Source organism: Caretta caretta, chromosome 12, assembly GCF_965140235.1.
Source record: "Caretta caretta isolate rCarCar2 chromosome 12, rCarCar1.hap1, whole genome shotgun sequence".
NCBI lineage: Eukaryota > Metazoa > Chordata > Testudines > Cheloniidae > Caretta > Caretta caretta.
This window is the reverse complement of record NC_134217.1, coordinates 34,858,835-34,877,901: the sequence shown is the minus strand read 5'-3', so window position 1 is coordinate 34,877,901 and position 19,067 is coordinate 34,858,835. Positions and strand designations below refer to the sequence as shown.

Sequence of the window (19,067 nt, the reverse complement as noted above, 5' to 3'; positions counted from 1 at the left end):
ACAAGCTGCACATGTCTATACCAATATTACAGTCACAAGACTTATCCCATCAAGTCTCTATGATGCCAATTAAATTTAGCTTATGTACTTATAGTCTGAGTTCTTCATGTTTATTCCCCATACTCATTACATGCGTAATTTGTCACAATGTAAATACTGAAATCACATTGGATTTAGAGACAGTTCTACATAGTCCTACATGTTCTTTCCCCCTTACCACTGCTTATGGATATTTGCATAAAAACAGGGCACTCCACCTTGTTCCGTTGATGCAGACCCTATACTAGTTAAGTATCAGTTTAACATAGCCCACTCCCAATACTCCTCCTACCATGAGGAGAGAAGGGACAGGAACTGGTACACTTGCACCAACAGAGATTTTCTCTCCAATGGGGGAATCCTCTGCTGAAGATTTGTGGGCAGTGTTCAGCCCCTTTGCTTCTCCTGAATAGCACCTCATGAGTAATGCCAAGGGGCTGGAGCTTATTACAGAATCAGCTCCAAATCAGAAGTGATGACTATCTGAGTTTTGTGAGCCTCATCGTGGCACCTACATCCCTGAGTAACAAAAGGGATATTCCACATGATATTATACTGACACATGGTAACTAGAAGCCATATTTTTAAAATAGACAACAAAAATCACCATACTTGAGAATTCATAGCACAAAATAACAGAACTTTGTCATTCCACAATCACAATGATAACGTCCTGCTTATTTTCTGGGCTGGGAATGGAAATTTCAAAATCCAATAAGAAAGATTGTACTTACAGAGTTTTCAGCATGAGCTAAAACAGCCAGCTGCTCTATTTTCTGGTAATCACCCAGAATACTCCAGTTAATAATAATGTCTTTGGGATGATTATTGAAGGATACTGCAACATATTCAAACAGGAAATACTAACATTTTCTTGAAAGTTTGTTCCAGCCCAGTTTTGCAAACCCAGTAGGCTTCTTGCCCTTACACAAATAAATAAATAACAGTACAGCATCCTACAGTCATGGTGCAAACTACCACATTTTACAATAAGGACACTGCAGTGTCTGAGTGATTACCGCAGCATTTATTTCAATAAGGGGGCATCAGGAAGAAGCCTAAGATGTTTTCCAGGTTTACCTAAATCTGTATATTTCCCATTATCAGCCTGCTCTCAGATTAAACACAGTTCACTCCACTTATGTTAACTCTGCTCCAGGATCTTTTCCACCAGCATTTAATTTCTCCTTTAATAGACCAGAGTCTCTATGTCCACACAAGCCCTTAATAAAGAGTTCTCAGACTCTAAAGACACGGTCTTGACCTTTACAGATATCAAAGGAGTACAAAGAAAATTAGGATGTACATTCCAAAAAGTGAAATTTCTTCCACATAAAAGGTCATATTTTTTAATCTATAAAATTAAATACTATGACCATCAAATTCATTATTATCTATGTTGTTTCAATAAGTCCTGGCAGAGATCAGAAGGGCTGTTTACAACTGGAAGAAATCATTTCACACTTAACCAAATTTTTCCTTCTGATACAGTTATAATGTTGAAGAAGAATATCCTCAAGATATCTGACATAACTATTAATTATTTTTTTCCTGCAATGAGAATGGCAGCCACAGCTCCATCTACTAACATCCTGTTGTTAAGAGCATCTTTGTGGTGGGCTGAAGAGAAGTGATGCAGATGAAGGTGTGGCTGACCAGTTTATGCACAGAACTGCCAATGAGAAATTCCTGAGTTATATTCCCAGCTTGCGACACACTCTATTTTACAGGTTGGGAAAAGTGCCCTTGTACTAGTCATTAGCATTGTCAAATGACCTCAATCTAGTGCCCACCGGATTCAGTAGGAGATTTTCTATTGACTTCAGTGGGCACTGCTAAGAGGGGCAAAACAAAACAAACCTATCTCTGTGAATTTCATTCCTGTCATTGTGAATTTGATTCCCATTTCACCCCACCTTCTTACCCATAATCTACACAACAGATAGTGAAAGAACATGCTGGAATAACTGTAACACGTTCTGTAGCTAAATATATCCCAGGCACTGTGGCTAGCAATGGTCACATTTAGGCTTCTCAACCCTTTATTGTATGACTAACTCTGACATACAGCATATTAAGGACAGGCTTGAGGACTCCAATTCTGGAGTCGAAGCACTACGACTGCCTTCTAATTGAATGCCTTAATTAATCATTAGTTTTGAATAAGGAAAAAACCCAACTTCCTAGAGAGTGGATAGCTGTAACCTAGGTTTATTAAACTCCAACACTATTAAAAATCAGAGGAAAAATCTACAGGTGCCTTCCCAAGGCATGTATTCAATTTCTCAGTCTTATTTTTATGAGCTTAAGGCCAGATGTTGAAGTCAATGAAAGTCAGTCCACTGACTTTAATGGGAGCAGGATCAGGCCCTTAATATTGGTCATAGGGGCTTGACTGAGAGTCTTCTAAATCCATGAAAGGCAAAGTCTGCAGCAGTTCAAGCTTCCCCAAGTTGATATGGATCAAACTTGACTTGGAGGTGAGAAGATAGTTCAAGTTCCACCCAATACCTAGTCAAAGCCAGAATTAAACAGATGCTACTTTTTAGGCCATATCAATCACAGAATAAAGAACCCTATGATGTGTTATTAATAGATCGAGAACATGTTTGCATTGGCCAGGCTGAAATCCACATTTAATGAAGAAGATCAAATAAATATCTGCTCTCTTTTCCTGGCAAGTGGCCACATACAATGGCTGGAGAAAAAACCTACAGCGTGTGCCAGAACACAGCCTTTGGATAAAAGACTCTGTGGTTGAGTATCTTTTACCTCTCCTTGCTCCAAGACTCTTGGCCACATGCATAATTTGAACTGGCTGAAATAACACTATGTTTTCAATTTACCACCCAATCTGTTTGGTCCTCTTTTAATCTTCCAAGAATAGCCACTATCACACATCATTCTAACCTTATTCACCAATTTCAACTAGAATATATTCAGTAAACTGAAAAAAATGACTTTTCCCTTTGGAGTTTATGGACACTGCAGCTCTCAAAAAGAACATATGGAGCATATTTTAATTTAACCTTCTTTTAAAGTCCTGGAAGAATTTTATATTCATTTTAGATTATTCTACTACCAAGCTACATATAGTATTTAGCCTGTAGGAAATGAAATAAACCTTTTCAAACTGGGCATTAGAGTTAATTGGCTAGAAAAATCGAGCAGAATCCAGCATGGCTGGTTAGCACTTTTTGGTGACCCATCAGTAGGGGAAAGAGGGGAGTAGATGTGCCTCACTGGCAGCATGGACATATCAGCACCCCAGAAAAGACCGACTACCCAATGCAGTGCCCACTGAAATTAACGGAAACACTCCAATTGGCTTCACTGGCCATCGGATCAAGCCTTTACAGACCCTGGATTAACACTATACCCCTTTGACTGCACATACATGGTGGGACAACACTTGCTATGGCTGAAATGGAAACAATCAAGTTATGAGTCTATTACATATTGTTGTACAATGAAGTCAGCAGACGCATTGCAGGACTTCCCAATAACATCAATAATGTTCTCCTGAAGGCAAAGGGGCCAGCATTTCTCAGGCAAGGGTTGAGCCTGATATTAATGATATCAAAGTATCATCCGCTTAACTGTATTTTCATACAGGTGGTGAACATTCTAAATTAGCCATTCTCTCTATGATACACTTGCTGGCATGTTTATGAAGATGCCTAAGAATAGAAAAGTAAGTAGTTATGTAGACACTATCATGCAACTCTTAAGAGACACATATGCATATTACAATAGCCTTCTTTGGAGCTGATCAGCTCAAGAGTGAAGCTAAGGTATTATAGGCTTTTGTTAGTAGAACAGGGCTTCCTGGAATTCTAGTTCATTCTGCATGATCTCCAGAACAACTTTATGGTTCCGCACAAAACCTCAAGGAAACCTCCAGCATATCAAGTGGGGTCCTGTATGGATCAGTTCTGGGTTGGTTCTGTTCAATATCTTCATCAATGGTTTAGATACCTCGATGACAACATAACTCTCTATGTTGTCATTGAGGTATTCAGGTGCTTCATAGCTGGGTGACCTCACTCTGTACTGGGGCCCCCAATTCCAACTGCCTTCTAGCATATCTTATTACCTGCACACGTTTGAAAGATGTTACTGATGAAGTTAATTATAAAAACAACAACAATTGTGCAGTGGTCAGTACAATTCCTTTTGCACACAGCCATGATGCTCAGATACTGCAACATGAGAACCTACATACTTGTAGAATAGGAGAAAACAATCACTGTGACTGTGCCCGCATTCGCTGGTATCTGCACCTGCATATTTTCAAATGTTTTGCTCCCTCATTTCTCTCTCTCTCTCTCTCTGATAATTGGTGATACAATTTCCTCCTGCTCCTGCATACAATTCTAAGCCTCTGCTTCCTGCCTCTTGAGTGTCTACAGCTTTGCCTTTGATGCAGACACAGTGGCAAAATGAGGACAGACACGTGGATGGATTTTTAAGAAGCAGGCTGCAACTACTATTAAATTTAAATAGAGGGGAGGGGCACTACCCGCCCATCATCCATACTGTCCTATACCAATCATTTAATTGGTTTCAGTTCAGAAGTTACAGGGTTCTTACCATATGGCCCCCACTCCAGGTTAGATCCTGGGAACTGAGGAATGCTGGCCAATCAGTACCCCTCCCCTCCAATTGACCAACCAGTGAAAGAGACTCCTAGGGGAGAGGAAAAGAGCTATCCGGTGTTCCTCACCAAGTGTCTCCCTCCCTTGTTGAAGGGCTGTTCCCTTTCACTGCTGGCCCCGACAAGCTCCCCTACTCACTGAGGCAGGTGGGTGGGGTTTCTGAAAATCAAACCCTAAGTAATTTGATCCCAGTTTTCCTATTGGCTCAACATAACATTACAGGGGGTCCCTGGTATACCCACTTATCCGTCGTTTCATATATCCGTTGCTCATCAATAGGGGACTATGCCTGATTCACGTCGGTCCCCATCCGCATATCCGTTGCTTCACCTTTTACCTGGCTCTTCTTTGGGTGCTTCCCTCAGTGTCCAGGAGGCGCTGGGAGGGAGGGGAAGAAGCAGGGATGGGGTGCGCTAGGAGGAAGGTGCAGAACTGGGTGGGAAGAGGCGGGGCAGAGGTGAAGGGGGGCCGGGAAGAGGCGGGGTGGGCCACTATTTCTTATGGGGAAAAATTCCCCAGTATCCGTTGTTTCAATATCCATTGCCCTTTTCAAGAACGCAACCCTGACATGTACCGGGGACCCCCATACCTTTCTGATGCAATTATAATTAAGATACATTTTTCAAAAATGATTAGCCAGCAAACATAGGTAAAGGAGTAGGGTTAGAGCCACATTTCTTTTGTGGACATTACACTAAGAAAGAAACCATTTATGAATATACAAGTAAATCGCTTCTGCAGAAGATTCTTTTTTCCTTTTGCACTGAAGGAGATGATTCCTTTTTCTTGTCAGACCTAGCAAATGTTTCCTGAGCCAAGTCATGTGATGCAAAAAATGTAAAATTAACCTCCTAAAAAGAACATTTTACAATTTATCACCAGGGCTAAAGCAGCTGCAGCTATGGGAAAGGGTTAGCATATTAGCTGTTATATTACATACAACGCCTTTCTTTATTTTGTGCCCTCAGCTCTAGAGATTTGCAGGAATGTTCAGGATTTTCATTACATTTTTATGTGCTACAAAAGTCACTCATAGTGAATTTTTGCAACATACTTTAATTTAGATTATACTCGACAGAAGAAACTTTAATACACTTAATATGTAAAAATATTGCGTTTTAACAAGGGTTTTTAATTATGTTTTTATTGTCACTGTCATTATGTGTTAAATAGGATAGAATTCACCATATCCAGGATGAGTTTGCTATTGGTGCCTTAGGCTTCATAACAACTCAAATATTATGAAGAAATTAACTCTGATAAAGATGATTTATTACTACCCAAGTACATTCATCACATGAATTGTTTACTATTAGCAGTGTGGGTTCTGTAGGATTAAATGTTTCCAGCCTGCCCCCAAAACCTATGCCATTCTAAGTTTGAAGTCTAACTTCCTCTCCACTTACTTTTTGACTCTATTTGTTCACAAATATCTTAGACACTTAGGTGCCGATTTAGCAAATTACTTAAGCCCATGCTTAACTTTATGCCTGTGCTTTTTTGAAAAATGGGCTTGAAGGGGTAAAAAATCAAATAAATTATCAATCCAGTAGTGTTATCAGCAACCATTACTCACCACTGTCTATTGCCAGAAACAGTGCTGTATAGACGTTGTTGTGGACATAGGGTGATTCACGATCCAGGACAGCAGTGGTGAAAATGGTACCATTTGTAGGATTAATTTCCAGCCATCCTGCCGGATCCTTGTAAACAGAATACCTAGGCAAAAAGATAAAAGCCATCAACTGATCACATATCTAACCTTGAACTGATTATGTTATTACAAAAGGAGAGCCCTTTGCACGGACTGCCTTTCTTAGGAGAATCTCTTAAGCACTTTCACAGACAGTTACTTCTTTGAAATAGGTGATTATAATTAGATTCATTTTACAGATGGAGAAACAGATAGAGAGAGGTGAAGGCCAACAGTTTCAAACACCTAAATCAATATTTAAAACACAGGCAACCTGGCTCTCATGGGTGCTGACTGCCTTCTGCTGTCTATCTGAGGGCTTTAATACTACTGCCCATTATTGTAGTATCAGACCGCCTTCACATAAAACCAATAACAATAGTGAAGCCCCTAGTGAACTTTACTGAGTCTCTGGCACTGTTCCCTTTTCAGGGTCAGAACTCTGTGGGGGGGGAGGATAGTACTTATTTTGTTGTCTTTTTGTTGGATATTTTGGATTTTATTTTATTTTATTGGTTGCTAAGGGGGTTGGAATTAGAAGGGAATTAGAAGGGTGTTTTAAATGCCATTCTTATGACGGCAAGGATTTTTGGAAGAGGAAGGTTTTGCAGTGTTTCCTAAAGATGGTCCGATGCTGGATCTGCTTGATCTCCTCTAAATGTTCGTTCCATATCCAGCTCCCCTCCTCCAAGGATGCTTTGTCTTCAGCTCTCATATGCTTCCTTCTGGGCTTTGTGATCTGCACTGTTGTGCTTCCAAGCTGTGGGTGCTCAGACTCTCTGAACAATCAGGGCACTTCCATAGTCACCTAAATATGTATATAAACTGTTGCCTTCTGGGAGCCCTGATACGTACTTCACTACTGTAGACTATGCCTCCTCTTTATCATGATCATTTAGGTCCTGATCCTGGACAGATTTAGGCCAGTGCTTAACTTTATGCATTATGAGTAGCATAACTGAAGTCAAATTACATGTAAAACTCTTCGCAGGCCTAATTTTGTATGCAGTTAAATACATTGAAATAATCTAACCATAATGTGTTGAAATAACTGACACAAGTTTCCTTTTTAATTAAATATTTTAATGCATCAAGTCTCCAACTAAAGTGCCTATTGCACAATCAATATGCACTTTAGTGAGATGCTTATCTGCTTGAAATGGATTGCTTTATAGGTCATAACAGTCAGCAAGTCTACCATAGGTATTTTGAATCACTATCAATTGACATGAAGCCTGTTTATTGTTTTATGAGTATCTGTGAATAACCAAGTAATTTAGAGTGGCCTCCATTTAAAAAGTGCATTAGGCAGGTATTTCTGCCAAAAAATCATCTACCCACTGAAGGAAACAATCTAAAGCAGTGGATTGGCAAGAAGAAAATAGTGCCAGAAAAGAAAAAAAAAATGAATTAATGGTTAGCAGCCTAAAGAAGCGAGCACACTGAATTCAGAGACTTGTCTTGGTTTCAGGTAACTGAGACATTCTATTTATTTCAGGTACTTATATGGAAACCATTGCCACAGCATTTGAGCACCTCACAATCTTTAACGTATTTATCGCCACAGTGAAATCCATTAACTTCAACCAACTTTGGACCAGGCAAAGGGCTCAGACTAAATCCTATCAAAGTCAATGGAAAGACCATCATTGACTTCCACAAGAGGTGGATCGTGCCCTAAATTCTGTCTTCCCAGCCTATATGAGTAAGGCCAGATTCTAATCTCATTTACACACGGTTAGCTCCATTGACATCAGGGAAAGTGTTTCTCATTTGCACTGGTGTAAGTGAGATCAGAATCAAACCTTTATTCTGATGGCACAGGAAATGGAATTTGCTTTTTGATCTCCAGCTCCCAGACCTACTAAGCTATAGCCTGATCCTATTCCCATTGAAGTCTATACATTTTTATCCTTGGCTTTCTTGGAGTCCAATAGAGAAAATGTAAACAAAGAAATGGAAGCAAACACTAATGAACAGTGAGTGGTACAGTCTATCAAACGTGTATGCACTTCCACTTTAATAACCATTCAAACATTAATCAATAGTTGAGCTTTATCTCCCATAAAAATGAGTTGCTAGAATAGTAACAAGGCTGATAATTATTTCATTGTACTCCTTTGTTTTTTCTTTTATTGTTGTTTTTATAACATTGCAACAAAGGTGTGAACAAACAAAATATGGAACCAGGGCAGTCTAAACAATTCCCAGTCTATTGTAAGGCAGCAAATTCTCAATTAACCCTGAAACAATTTAAGGGGATTCAACACTTTTAAAGTAATGAGAATTTAAAATGGATTTATATTATCTTCCCTGATTGCTCTACAAAGCACTGTTGAATGTACAAATAATAACAATAATAAAAAGAATTGTATAGTCCGTGATTTGGCTTAGGATATTGTAAAAGCAGTACTTTGTCTTTTCCACCAGATGTTTTACATATTGTAAGAATATACTGTGGAATCGTTCAGATGATTGTTCTTTGTTCCTTTTTCAAAATGAGGGTTCTACTACCAAAAGGCTTAAACTAGACACTCATTAAGAAAAGCATTATATAAAACCATAAAAATACAGAATACAAAGACTGACTTTCTCCCCCTCTGCTGACTTCAAGGGTACCCGCTGGGCATTCAGCAGTTTTGAAAATCGTGCCATATGTCCAGGTGCCTAAGTATGGGCTTAGCAGCCTAACTTTAAGCACTGAATTTTGTAAGTCAGAGGCACGTGCATGTCGACACATTTACTCACCTACATATAAATGTAGGCCCATATTTTGTGCTGTGTCAAAGACCTGACTGCAGCTTGTTCTTGTTCTACATCAGCACTCGTGAAACTTAGAGCAGCCTCAGTTTGTTCTAATCTGTGCCAGCAGACTGTGCCCCCGCCCCAGCATGTTTGTCAATGGGGATCACCGGAGTATAACCCATTTGGCTGTGCCTCTTCTCCTAGTGACATGCCCCTCTATGCCAAGAGCTGCAGGGAAGTGGGAGAGGAGCCAGCTACACCACCTCCCTTAGCTGGAAAATCCTCAGCTGAGAAGAGCTTCATGGTTTATGGCATCTCTGGAGAGATGTAGCAGAGTTAAATCATGGGAGAGAAAATCTGACTTAATGTGTGTGTGCTGGGGTGCCTGGCCCACACTGGGCTCTAAGGGGTTAATAGAGCCCTTGCGGGGCTGCGCAGGAGGCAGTCAATCAGAGGGGGCCTGCAAGGAGTAGCCAATCAGGGCCAGGCTGGCCCATATAAGAAGGGCTGCAGAGCAGAGCAGCTTCAGTCACTTCCTGGAGCTTGGGGCGGGGAGGACTGGCTGCCCGCCCGCCCGCCCGCCTGCCTGCCTGGCAGGCTGAAGGCAGCATGCACCCTGGACAGAGCAGTGCTGCAGGCAGGGACCCAAGAGCTAAAGGCAGCTCATGGCAGGCTGAAGGTGTCTGCAGGCTGAGGCCCTGAGGCAAGGGCAAAGAGGGTGCTGCAGCTGCAGGGAAGTGGCCCAGGGAAATCTACCAAGGAATCAGAGGGTGCCCCGCAAGCAGCAGCCATCTTCAGGGTCCCTTGTTCCCTCCTCATCCCCACTCGCCACTGAAGAAGTGGCTGGACTAAGTGACTGTGATATTCCCCCAGAAGGGGGGGAGTACAGAGTGTGGTACAGACAGAGGGCTGTGTTCTGAAGAGGATGCCACACTCCTGGGAGTGACATGGGTTCCAGGAACAGATGTGACGGTGGCAAGACGCCACCAGAAGAGGGCACGCTGGCTAGCAGAGCTGATCCCCGAGACATCTAGGAGGGGGCGCCGCAGTGGTGAGTCCCTCCCCGTCACAAGGTGCAATTGGCTTACATGGCTAAAAAAACAAAACAAATTAAAATATTTGAAATGGCTTCATCTTTAAAGTAGTGTGTATGTGTGTGTATTTATATACATATTTTCTGGAAAGTATTCAAAGTCTTCCAAAGAACAGCTCCCAAGGATGTTTAGCACACACAAATAATATCTGTGGCTGGCAGCTGATTAGGAGGGAAGATCATTATACAAAACAGTGGAGACAATATGGACATGAAAATCTAATCAGTGTCACGACCCTGCACTTGCCACATAAAGAATTTCATAGCTAGGAGTGAAGTAGCCAAGGGGTTACAGAAGAGCAGCCAGGCATCTAGGCACAGACCCAGCTACTGCCTCTGGCAAACCATTCCAGAGCTTGGTAGCTGCCAGACACATCCCATGTGAGTAGATGGGTCTTGGCTTCTATGATTGAACAGAACGAGAAGGAAGGCAAAATGAAGCATATTGAGCATACTGAGCACCACCAGTGACAGAAGAAGGCCGTGCCAAATTAGCACTGAACTAACATATACGTGCCAATTTGATGTTGCAGCTCTTTTGCTAGGGTACATTTGAAGTTAGCAATCTAAATGAGCATGCTGGGATATGCATTTTTCTGTTACAGGAATCTGAAGTTACAACAGAGGTTACTCAGATCGTATTGCACAAAGATTGTATAACCAACAACATGCAACTGCTGTGAGGACACTGGAACAATTATTGCAGTCTTGAGTAGCAAAATATCAGTTTGGCTGTGCAATTCAGCTCTGCTATGACAGCATGTTCCCAAGAGCGGGGGAACTTAGGCCCTGAAGCCCAGATTTTTAAAGGGATTTAGGTGTTGCTGTGTTCAGCATTGCAATGCATAACTGATTTAGAAGCCTAAATCTCATTTTCAAAAGTGATTTACGCTCTTAGGAGCTTAAATCCCAACTGTCAATGAGATTTGGGCTCCTAGGTGCCTAAATCCCCTCTGAAAAGGAATCTGTTAGGCTCCTAAATCACTTGGGTGTTGCAATGCTGAGCAACTCAATGCTTAAATACCTTTAACAGTCTGGACATGAGCCCACAATATGATGGGTTGGAATGTACCTGTGGCATTCTCTAATGGGGAGGAATGACAGTCCAGTGCTTAAGTCACTGGAGGGGGACTTCAAAGACTTGGGTTCAATTCCTGGCTTTACCAAAGATTTCCTGTATGACATGAGACATTTCATCTACCCTGAGTCTCAGTTTCCCATCTGTAAAATGGGGAGATTAATCCCTACCTTGAAAAGGTGTGGCAAGGATAAAATCTATAAATGAATTTTAACAATAGCCTTTCATTGTTTGTACAAACTGAATTTGCCCCTGAAAGTATAGGGGCAGAAGTGCACGTGCATTCATCCAGTTAGGTCACAGAACACACCCAGGTGACTTATGTAAGCAATCAGCTAGTCAATAATGAATCACACTGAGGGTAAATAATGGAAAAGATGCAGTCACACCGATCTCAGGCCTGAGCAAAGCATTTTGGGTCAGATTTTTAAAGTTAAAGATGCAGCTAGGTCCTTTATGGGATTTTCAGAGGCACCCAAGTGCCTATGGGAGTTTTAAACCCCTTTAAAATCTGGCCCTTTATAAAAAATAAGACTAAACACAGTTGGGTTAAATTTTCATTATTTTCCAGACATGTGATTACTGGTTCTAAAAGTGCCTACCATGGGTAAAAGCCATTTTTGCAGTATTTCCACCCTAACTGGTAGCAAGAAATGTCACAAGAAAGTCTATTCATACGTTAGATTTCCACACTACATTTTCTGCCTTTAAGGGGTGAAATCTGGCTTACTGAAATCAATGGCAAAATTCTCATTGACTTTAATGGGCCCAGGATTTCATCTTAGAAGTTCAGCTAAGTGTTCACCTTTTGGGGGGGCTTATCCAAACATCTTGGAGGCTTCACCCATAGTTAGGTGAAATTCTGAAACAACTGTCTGTCCTTATCCTTGCTGGACCTACATTACATAAAGGCAGCTTCAGAAATTCTTCTCTGCACTTTTCACAAACTGTTCAAGTAAAAGGATCAGTGGGGAATGCAACTCCATATTTTCTGTGCTTAAGAATTCAGTATGAAAAGTTCCTTTTGCCCTTGAATGAAACATTCTCTAAAAATGGATATTATATGATCCTTGAATCACACCAATATACATTTCATACTATTAGATGAAGTACCCTCAAACAAAAGACCACAACTGCCTCTGAGAAATGCCTGTAGACATGTAAAAGAGACAAGTGTGGTAATTATAGCGGAGAGATATTTGTTCCTCATGTTTGAAAAAATGCAAATAGGTCAAGACAGTGAATACAAGATTAAATGTTTGGGCTGAAATGATAACTAATGCACATTGCATTTCGTGTGCTTTACCTTTGGGTCGCATAACCTAGAGCTTTTAAAATCGTAAGCTGCATGCCATCATATTCTCTGCTTCCCACTGTGCCACCGTTAGCATTAGACTGTGCTGTTTACTGTTGATAGTAGGTGATCTATCAGCAGTGTAATAGCCCTCAGTGTCCTGCAGCTAATTTTAGATTTTCTAGACGGCTCAGGGATGAGCAAATACAGTACAAGAAATAATTTATATGATGCATTTACACTGTATTTCTGCCCATGGAATAACTGCGAATAGATAGCAAGCTAAATGAATTTCTTTGATATCCAAAAGCATTTGACAAATTATTTTGTAACTTTTGTTTCTTTTTAAACTGTATGGTTTGATCAGCAAATATTTGCCGTTTGATCTGTGTTGGCTAATGGTGACCAGTTATAAGTTACATTGCACTTTTTCTGCTATCTGATTGGATGAAGGCAAAAGCACTTCCACCTGAATACTGTCTTAGATTGTAAGCTTTTTAGGGCAGAATCATAGAATCATAGAATATCAGGGTTGGAAGGGACCTCAGGAGGTCATCTAGTCCAACCCCCTGCTCAAAGCAGGACCAATCCCCAATTAAATCGTCCCAGCCAGGGCTTTGTCAAGCCTGACCTTAAAAACTTCTAAGGAAGGAGATTCTACCACCTCCCTAGGTAACGCATTCCAGTGTTTCACCACCCTCCTAGTGAAAAAGTTTTTCCTAATATCCAACCTAAACCTCCCCCACTGCAACTTGAGACCATTACTCCTTGTCCTGTCCTCTTCCACCACTGAGAATAGTCTAGAACCATCCTCTCTGGAACTACCTCTCAGGTAGTTGAAAGCAGCTATCAAATCCCCCCTCATTCTTCTCTTCTGCAGACTAAACAATCCCAGTTCCCTCAGTCTCTCCTCATAAGTCATGTGTTCCAGACCCCTAATCATTTTTGTTGCCCTTCGCTGGACTCTCTCCAATTTATCCACATCCTTCTTGTAGTGTGGGCCCAAAACTGGACACAGTACTCCAGATGAGGCCTCACCAGTGCTGAATAGAGGGGGACGATCACGTCCCTCGATCTGCTCACTATGCCCCTACTTATACATCCCAAAATGCCATTGGCCTTCTTGGCAACAAGGGCACACTGCTGACTCATATCCAGCTTCTCATCCACTGTCACCCCTAGGTCCTTTTCCGCAGAACTGCTGCCTAGCCATTCGGTCCCTAGTCTGTAGCGGTGCATTGGGTTCTTTCGTCCTAAGTGCAGGACCCTGCACTTATCCTTATTGAACCTCATCAGATTTCTTTTGGCCCAATCCTCCAATTTGTCTAGGTCCCTCTGTATCCTATCCCCGCCCTCCAGCATATCTACCACTCCTCCTAGTTTAGTATCATCCGCAAATTTGCTGAGAGTGCAATCCACACCATCCTCCAGATCATTTATGAAGATATTGAACAAAACTGGCCACAGGACCGACCCCTGGGACACTCCACTTGACACCGGCTGCCAACTAGACATGGAACCATTGATCACTACCTGTTGAGCCCGACAATCTAGCCAACTTTCTACCCACCTTATAGTGCATTCATCCAGCCCACACTTCTTTAACTTGCTGACAAGAATACTGTAGGAGACCGTGTCAAAAGCTTTGCTAAAGTCAAGAAACAATACATCCACTGCTTTCCCTTCATCCACAGAACCAGTAATCTCATCATAGAAGGCGATTAGATTAGTCAGGTATGACCTTCCCTTGGTGAATCCATGCTGACTGTTCCTGATCACTTTCCTCTCCTCTAAGTGCTTCAGAATTGATTCTTTGAGGACCTGCTCCATGATTTTTCCGGGGACTGAGGTGAGGCTGACTGGCCTGTAGTTCCCAGGATCCTCCTTCTTCCCTTTTTTAAAGATTGGCACTACATTAGCCTTTTTCCAGTCATCTGGGACTTCCCCCGTTCGCCATGAGTTTTCAAAGATAATGGCCAATGGCTCTGCAATCACAGCCGCCAATTCCTTTAGCACTCTCGGATGCAACTCGTCCAGCCCCATGGACTTGTGCACGTCCAGCTTTTCTAAATAGTCCCTAACCACCTCTTTCTCCACAGAGGGCTGGCCATCTACTCCCCATGCTGTGATGCCCAGCGCAGCAGTCTGGGAGCTGACCTTGTTAGTGAAGACAGAGGCAAAAAAAGCATTGAGTACATTAGCTTTTTGCACATCCTCTGTCACTAGGTTGCCTCCCTCATTCAGTAAGGGGCCCACACTTTCCTTGGCTTTCTTCTTGTTGCCAACATACCTGAAGAAACCCTTCTTGTTACTCTTGACATCTCTTGCTAGCTGCAGCTCCAGGTGCGATTTGGCCCTCCTGATTTCATTCCTACAAGCCCGAGCAATATTTTTATAATCTTCCCTGGTCATATGTCCAACCTTCCACTTCTTGTAAGCTTCTTTTTTATGTTTAAGATCTGCTAGGATTTCACCGTTAAGCCAAGCTGGTCGCCTGCCATATTTACTATTCTTTTGACACATCGGGATGGTTTGTCCCTGTAACCTCAACAGGGATTCCTTGAAATACAGCCAGCTCTCCTGGACTCCTTTCCCCTTCATGTTAGTCCCCCAGGGGATCCTACCCATCCGTTCCCTGAGGGAGTCGAAGTCTGCTTTCCTGAAGTCCAGGGTCCGTATCCTGCTGCTTACCTTTCTTCCCTGCATCAGGATCCTGAACTCAACCAACTCATGGTCACTGCCTCCCAGATTCCCATCCACTTTTGCTTCCCCCACTAATTCTTCCCAGTTTGTGAGCAGCAGGTCAAGAAAAGCTCCGCCCTATTTGGCTCCTCTAGCACTTGCACCAGGAAATTGTCCCCTACGTGTTCCAAAAACTTCCTGGATTGTCTATGCACCGCTGTATTGCTCTCCCAGCAGATATAAGGAAAATTAAAGTCACCCATGAGAACCAGGGCGTGCGATCTAGTAGCTTCTGCGAGTTGCCGGAAGAAAGCCTCATCCACCTCATCCCCCTGGTCCGGTGGTCTATAGCAGACTCCCACCACTACATCACTCTTGTTGCTCACACTTCTAAACTTAATCCAGAGACGCTCAGGTTTTTCTGCAGTTTCGTACCGGAGCTCTGAGCAGTCGTACTGCTCCCTTACATACAGTGCTACTCCCCCACCTTTCTGCCCTGCCTGTCCTTCCTGAACAGTTTATAACCATCCATGACAGTACTCCAGTCATGTGAGTTATCCCACCAAGTCTCTGTTATTCCAATCACGTCATAATTCCTTGACATCACCAGGACCTCCAGTTCTCCCTGCTTGTTTCCAGAGACTGTAATTTGTAATTCTCCCTGCTTGTTTCTAGAGACTGTAATTTGTTCTGTATTTGTACATTGCCTTGCACTAAGATGTACCACAATCTAAATCAGTGGTGGACAACCTGCAGCTCATGGGCTACATGCAGCCCATCAGGGTAATCAGATTGCGGGCCACGAGACATTTTGCTGACGTTGACTGTCCGCAGGCATGGCCCCCCGCAGCTCCCAGTGGCCGTGGTTTGCCTTTCCCAGGCAATGGGAGCTGCAGGAAGCAACGGCCAGCACGTCCCTACAGCCCGCCGCTTCCTGCAGCTCCCATGAGCCAGGAACAGCGAACTGCAGCCACTGGGAGCTGCAGGGGGCCATGCCTGCGGACAGTGAATGTCAGCAAAATGTCTCGCGGCCCTCAATCAGGTTATCCTGATGGGCCGCATGCAGCCCGTAGGTTGCCCACCATTGATTTAAATGATAACAACAACAAGAATAGTTTTACATGAGAATTTGGCTTTTTATAATTAATCTTACATGAAGTTTTGACATTTGCACCAGTAAAATATGATTGTCAGAAAGTGTGTGGAAAACAGGGATGGTTGGAAAATTTCAATGAATAAATGGAAACGAACAGTTTCTCTCTCTCTCTCACTCCTTTTAGTTTTCCAATTTTCCAGCAAGCTTTGGTGAATAAAGTGAATGTGTTAAAAAATATGAGTGAATAGACCGGTTGTACTGCATTACATGCCCAGATGTAAAGCCACTGTAATTTAATTCTCTATTGCAGTCCTTTAAGTCCATACCTTGTCTGTGCCATACAGTTCAATAGCACAGCCGATTCTTGGTCCCTCAGTTTAGCATGATGCAGAGTGTGTGCTGTACCAGTAGAGATGAGACAGTACTAACAATAACTGAATTCTCCATTTCAACAGAAATATTAGTGATGAAATATGGAAGCCACGGATATGACCCGTATTGTAACTTTATCACATTAGTCGACAGGATACTACTAGTAAGCAGTTCTGGGGAAAATCAGTAATCCAAAAGGGCTTTCATATTGCCTTTCAAAACCCCTGCCTTATGTGCTTTCCCATTAGGATACATAAAAGCCATAAAACCCCTAAGAAATAAAAAAGGGACTATATATATATTTTTTTCTTTATGTCTCCTGAACAGCTCCATCTTTTATTCCTACATCCGTACAGCAGGATGTTTTTACATCCTCTCCTATGTACTGAACTCAGAGGCTGGTAGCTTGCTGTTAAGTTGATAATGCTTGGATATAAATCTGCATGTGACCACTATGGTGTTTCATACCCTGTTGTCTACCTGTGTTGCTCTGTAGTCAGAAAAAGTGCGTGAATGCCAACTGCTGGACTCTGATACAGCTTGTTTTCTCTGCTTCACTTTTCCATGCCTGCATTTGTCCCTTTTTTTAAAATGAGCACACGTAGTAAGAGCTGCAGTATTGTCAGGATGATCTAATTATATATTATGCTGTGTAATCTGATGCACGAATCATTTGAGGATAATTTATAGTCTGCTATTGCTTAGGCTGTTTTGCTAAGTACATGTCTGTGTGTACAATAAATCCAAATTGAGTCTTTTTTCATAATTTATTAGCAATTCACATAAAATTTGTCCAAAACAATACAATGTCAACAGTTAAGTGGCCATATGTTAGCAGAAATGAGGACAAAAATTGTATCAATATTGCCCTTTGTGCATTCACGTATAGCACTGCTGTCAGCAACTGGACGTGCACCGCTGACCTGCACTGGCTAACCCCAATAACCCAAATTTCTTTCAACAACACTCCTTCACCCCATCATATTTTATGGACCTCATGCTTTTCTGATGTGCTCACTGATCAGTGTGGCAAAGGCAGATTTTGCTCTATTTATAGACATATTGGCTGCTCAGTGTACTGTTTGTACCAAATCCATGGACTTCATACAACACAACAGATTTAGTTACTGGTTAAATCACATACCCATGAGACATTTGGAGAGCTGAAACTAAAATTTGGGTGTCCTTAAGCTTCATACACACAGGCCTCTTCTGCCAGAGCTAATGGAGATCTCTTCTGGGTGGCAGTAGTGGTAGGCAATTATCCACCTTGTAGGCCAACCACTAGAGGGGACACCATTACAAGTACACACACAAAACTGGAAGATTGCATTATGTCTTTAACTGCACAGTGTGCTCCATTTCAACCACGTAACATAAGCCACATGAGAAAGCATTTGGATGACATGCAAGGGATGACAAGCAATCAGAAAATTTCACTTTATGAATGATACTCAGATCAATTGCTTTAGCACGCAACATTAATGAGTCAAAGCTTAGGCATTTTTTCTACTTGGCCCAAAAAACACAGTTCAAGATAGACAGGTTACCATGAGGAGTAGTAATGGTAAACATACTGGCATCCTTTTTAAGGCTTGTGCATATGGTCTACTGCATAAAAGAACCACCACCTGGATTACTGATCCGTGAAGTCTGTAGGAACTCTATTGTATAAATCTGAGTGTGTGATTTTTATGATAGTATGACTGTTGGTCATAAGACCCACTTGGAAACTTCACAATATCTGGATTTTTGACAGGAGCCTTTACATTCCATCACATCAGAGCCCTCTTACAGGTACCTAAATTTGTGAATCAGTGGCAAGATTCTGCTTCTCCAAAGGAGCAATTACAGCCCATCATGCTAATACATCTTTAAGTGCTTACACATGAAGCTTGGGTGCTAACTTCTTTCAAAACATCTTTCATAAGAAATGTTACGTCTGAATGGTAAGCAATTTTCTCAATGAAATAACTTAGACCCATAGAATCATAGGGTTGGAAGGGACCTCAGGAGGTCATCTGCTCAAAGCAGGACCAATCCCCAGTTTTTGCCCCAGATCGCTAAATGGCCCCTCAAGGATTAAACTCACAACCCTGGGTTTAGCAGGCCAATGCTCAAACCACTGAGCTATCCCTCTCCCTTACTTGCTTGTTGTTGTTGTTTATTTAATTACATATTACAATCCCACATATTCTCACCAATTTTCCTTACCCTTCTTGGCTAACTTTGAAACCTGGATCACAATTATACAATCCTTCAGCCGAGGAATTCTAAATGCATGTTGTTTCTGCTGGGATGCTGGCCAGGGGAGAAC

The 19,067-nt window shown here is 42.1% G+C and overlaps 1 protein-coding gene across 1 annotated transcript in view; it reads right to left on the bottom strand.

Annotated features, from left to right (window-relative positions):
* CDH13 (cadherin 13) overlaps positions 1-19,067 on the bottom strand; it is a 778,625-nt gene that overhangs the window by 42,202 nt on the left and 717,356 nt on the right. The window contains exon 11 of the mRNA XM_048817138.2: positions 6,274-6,416. Coding sequence (XP_048673095.2) covers positions 6,274-6,416 — 143 coding nt within the window. The remainder of the gene's footprint in view (positions 1-6,273; positions 6,417-19,067) is intronic.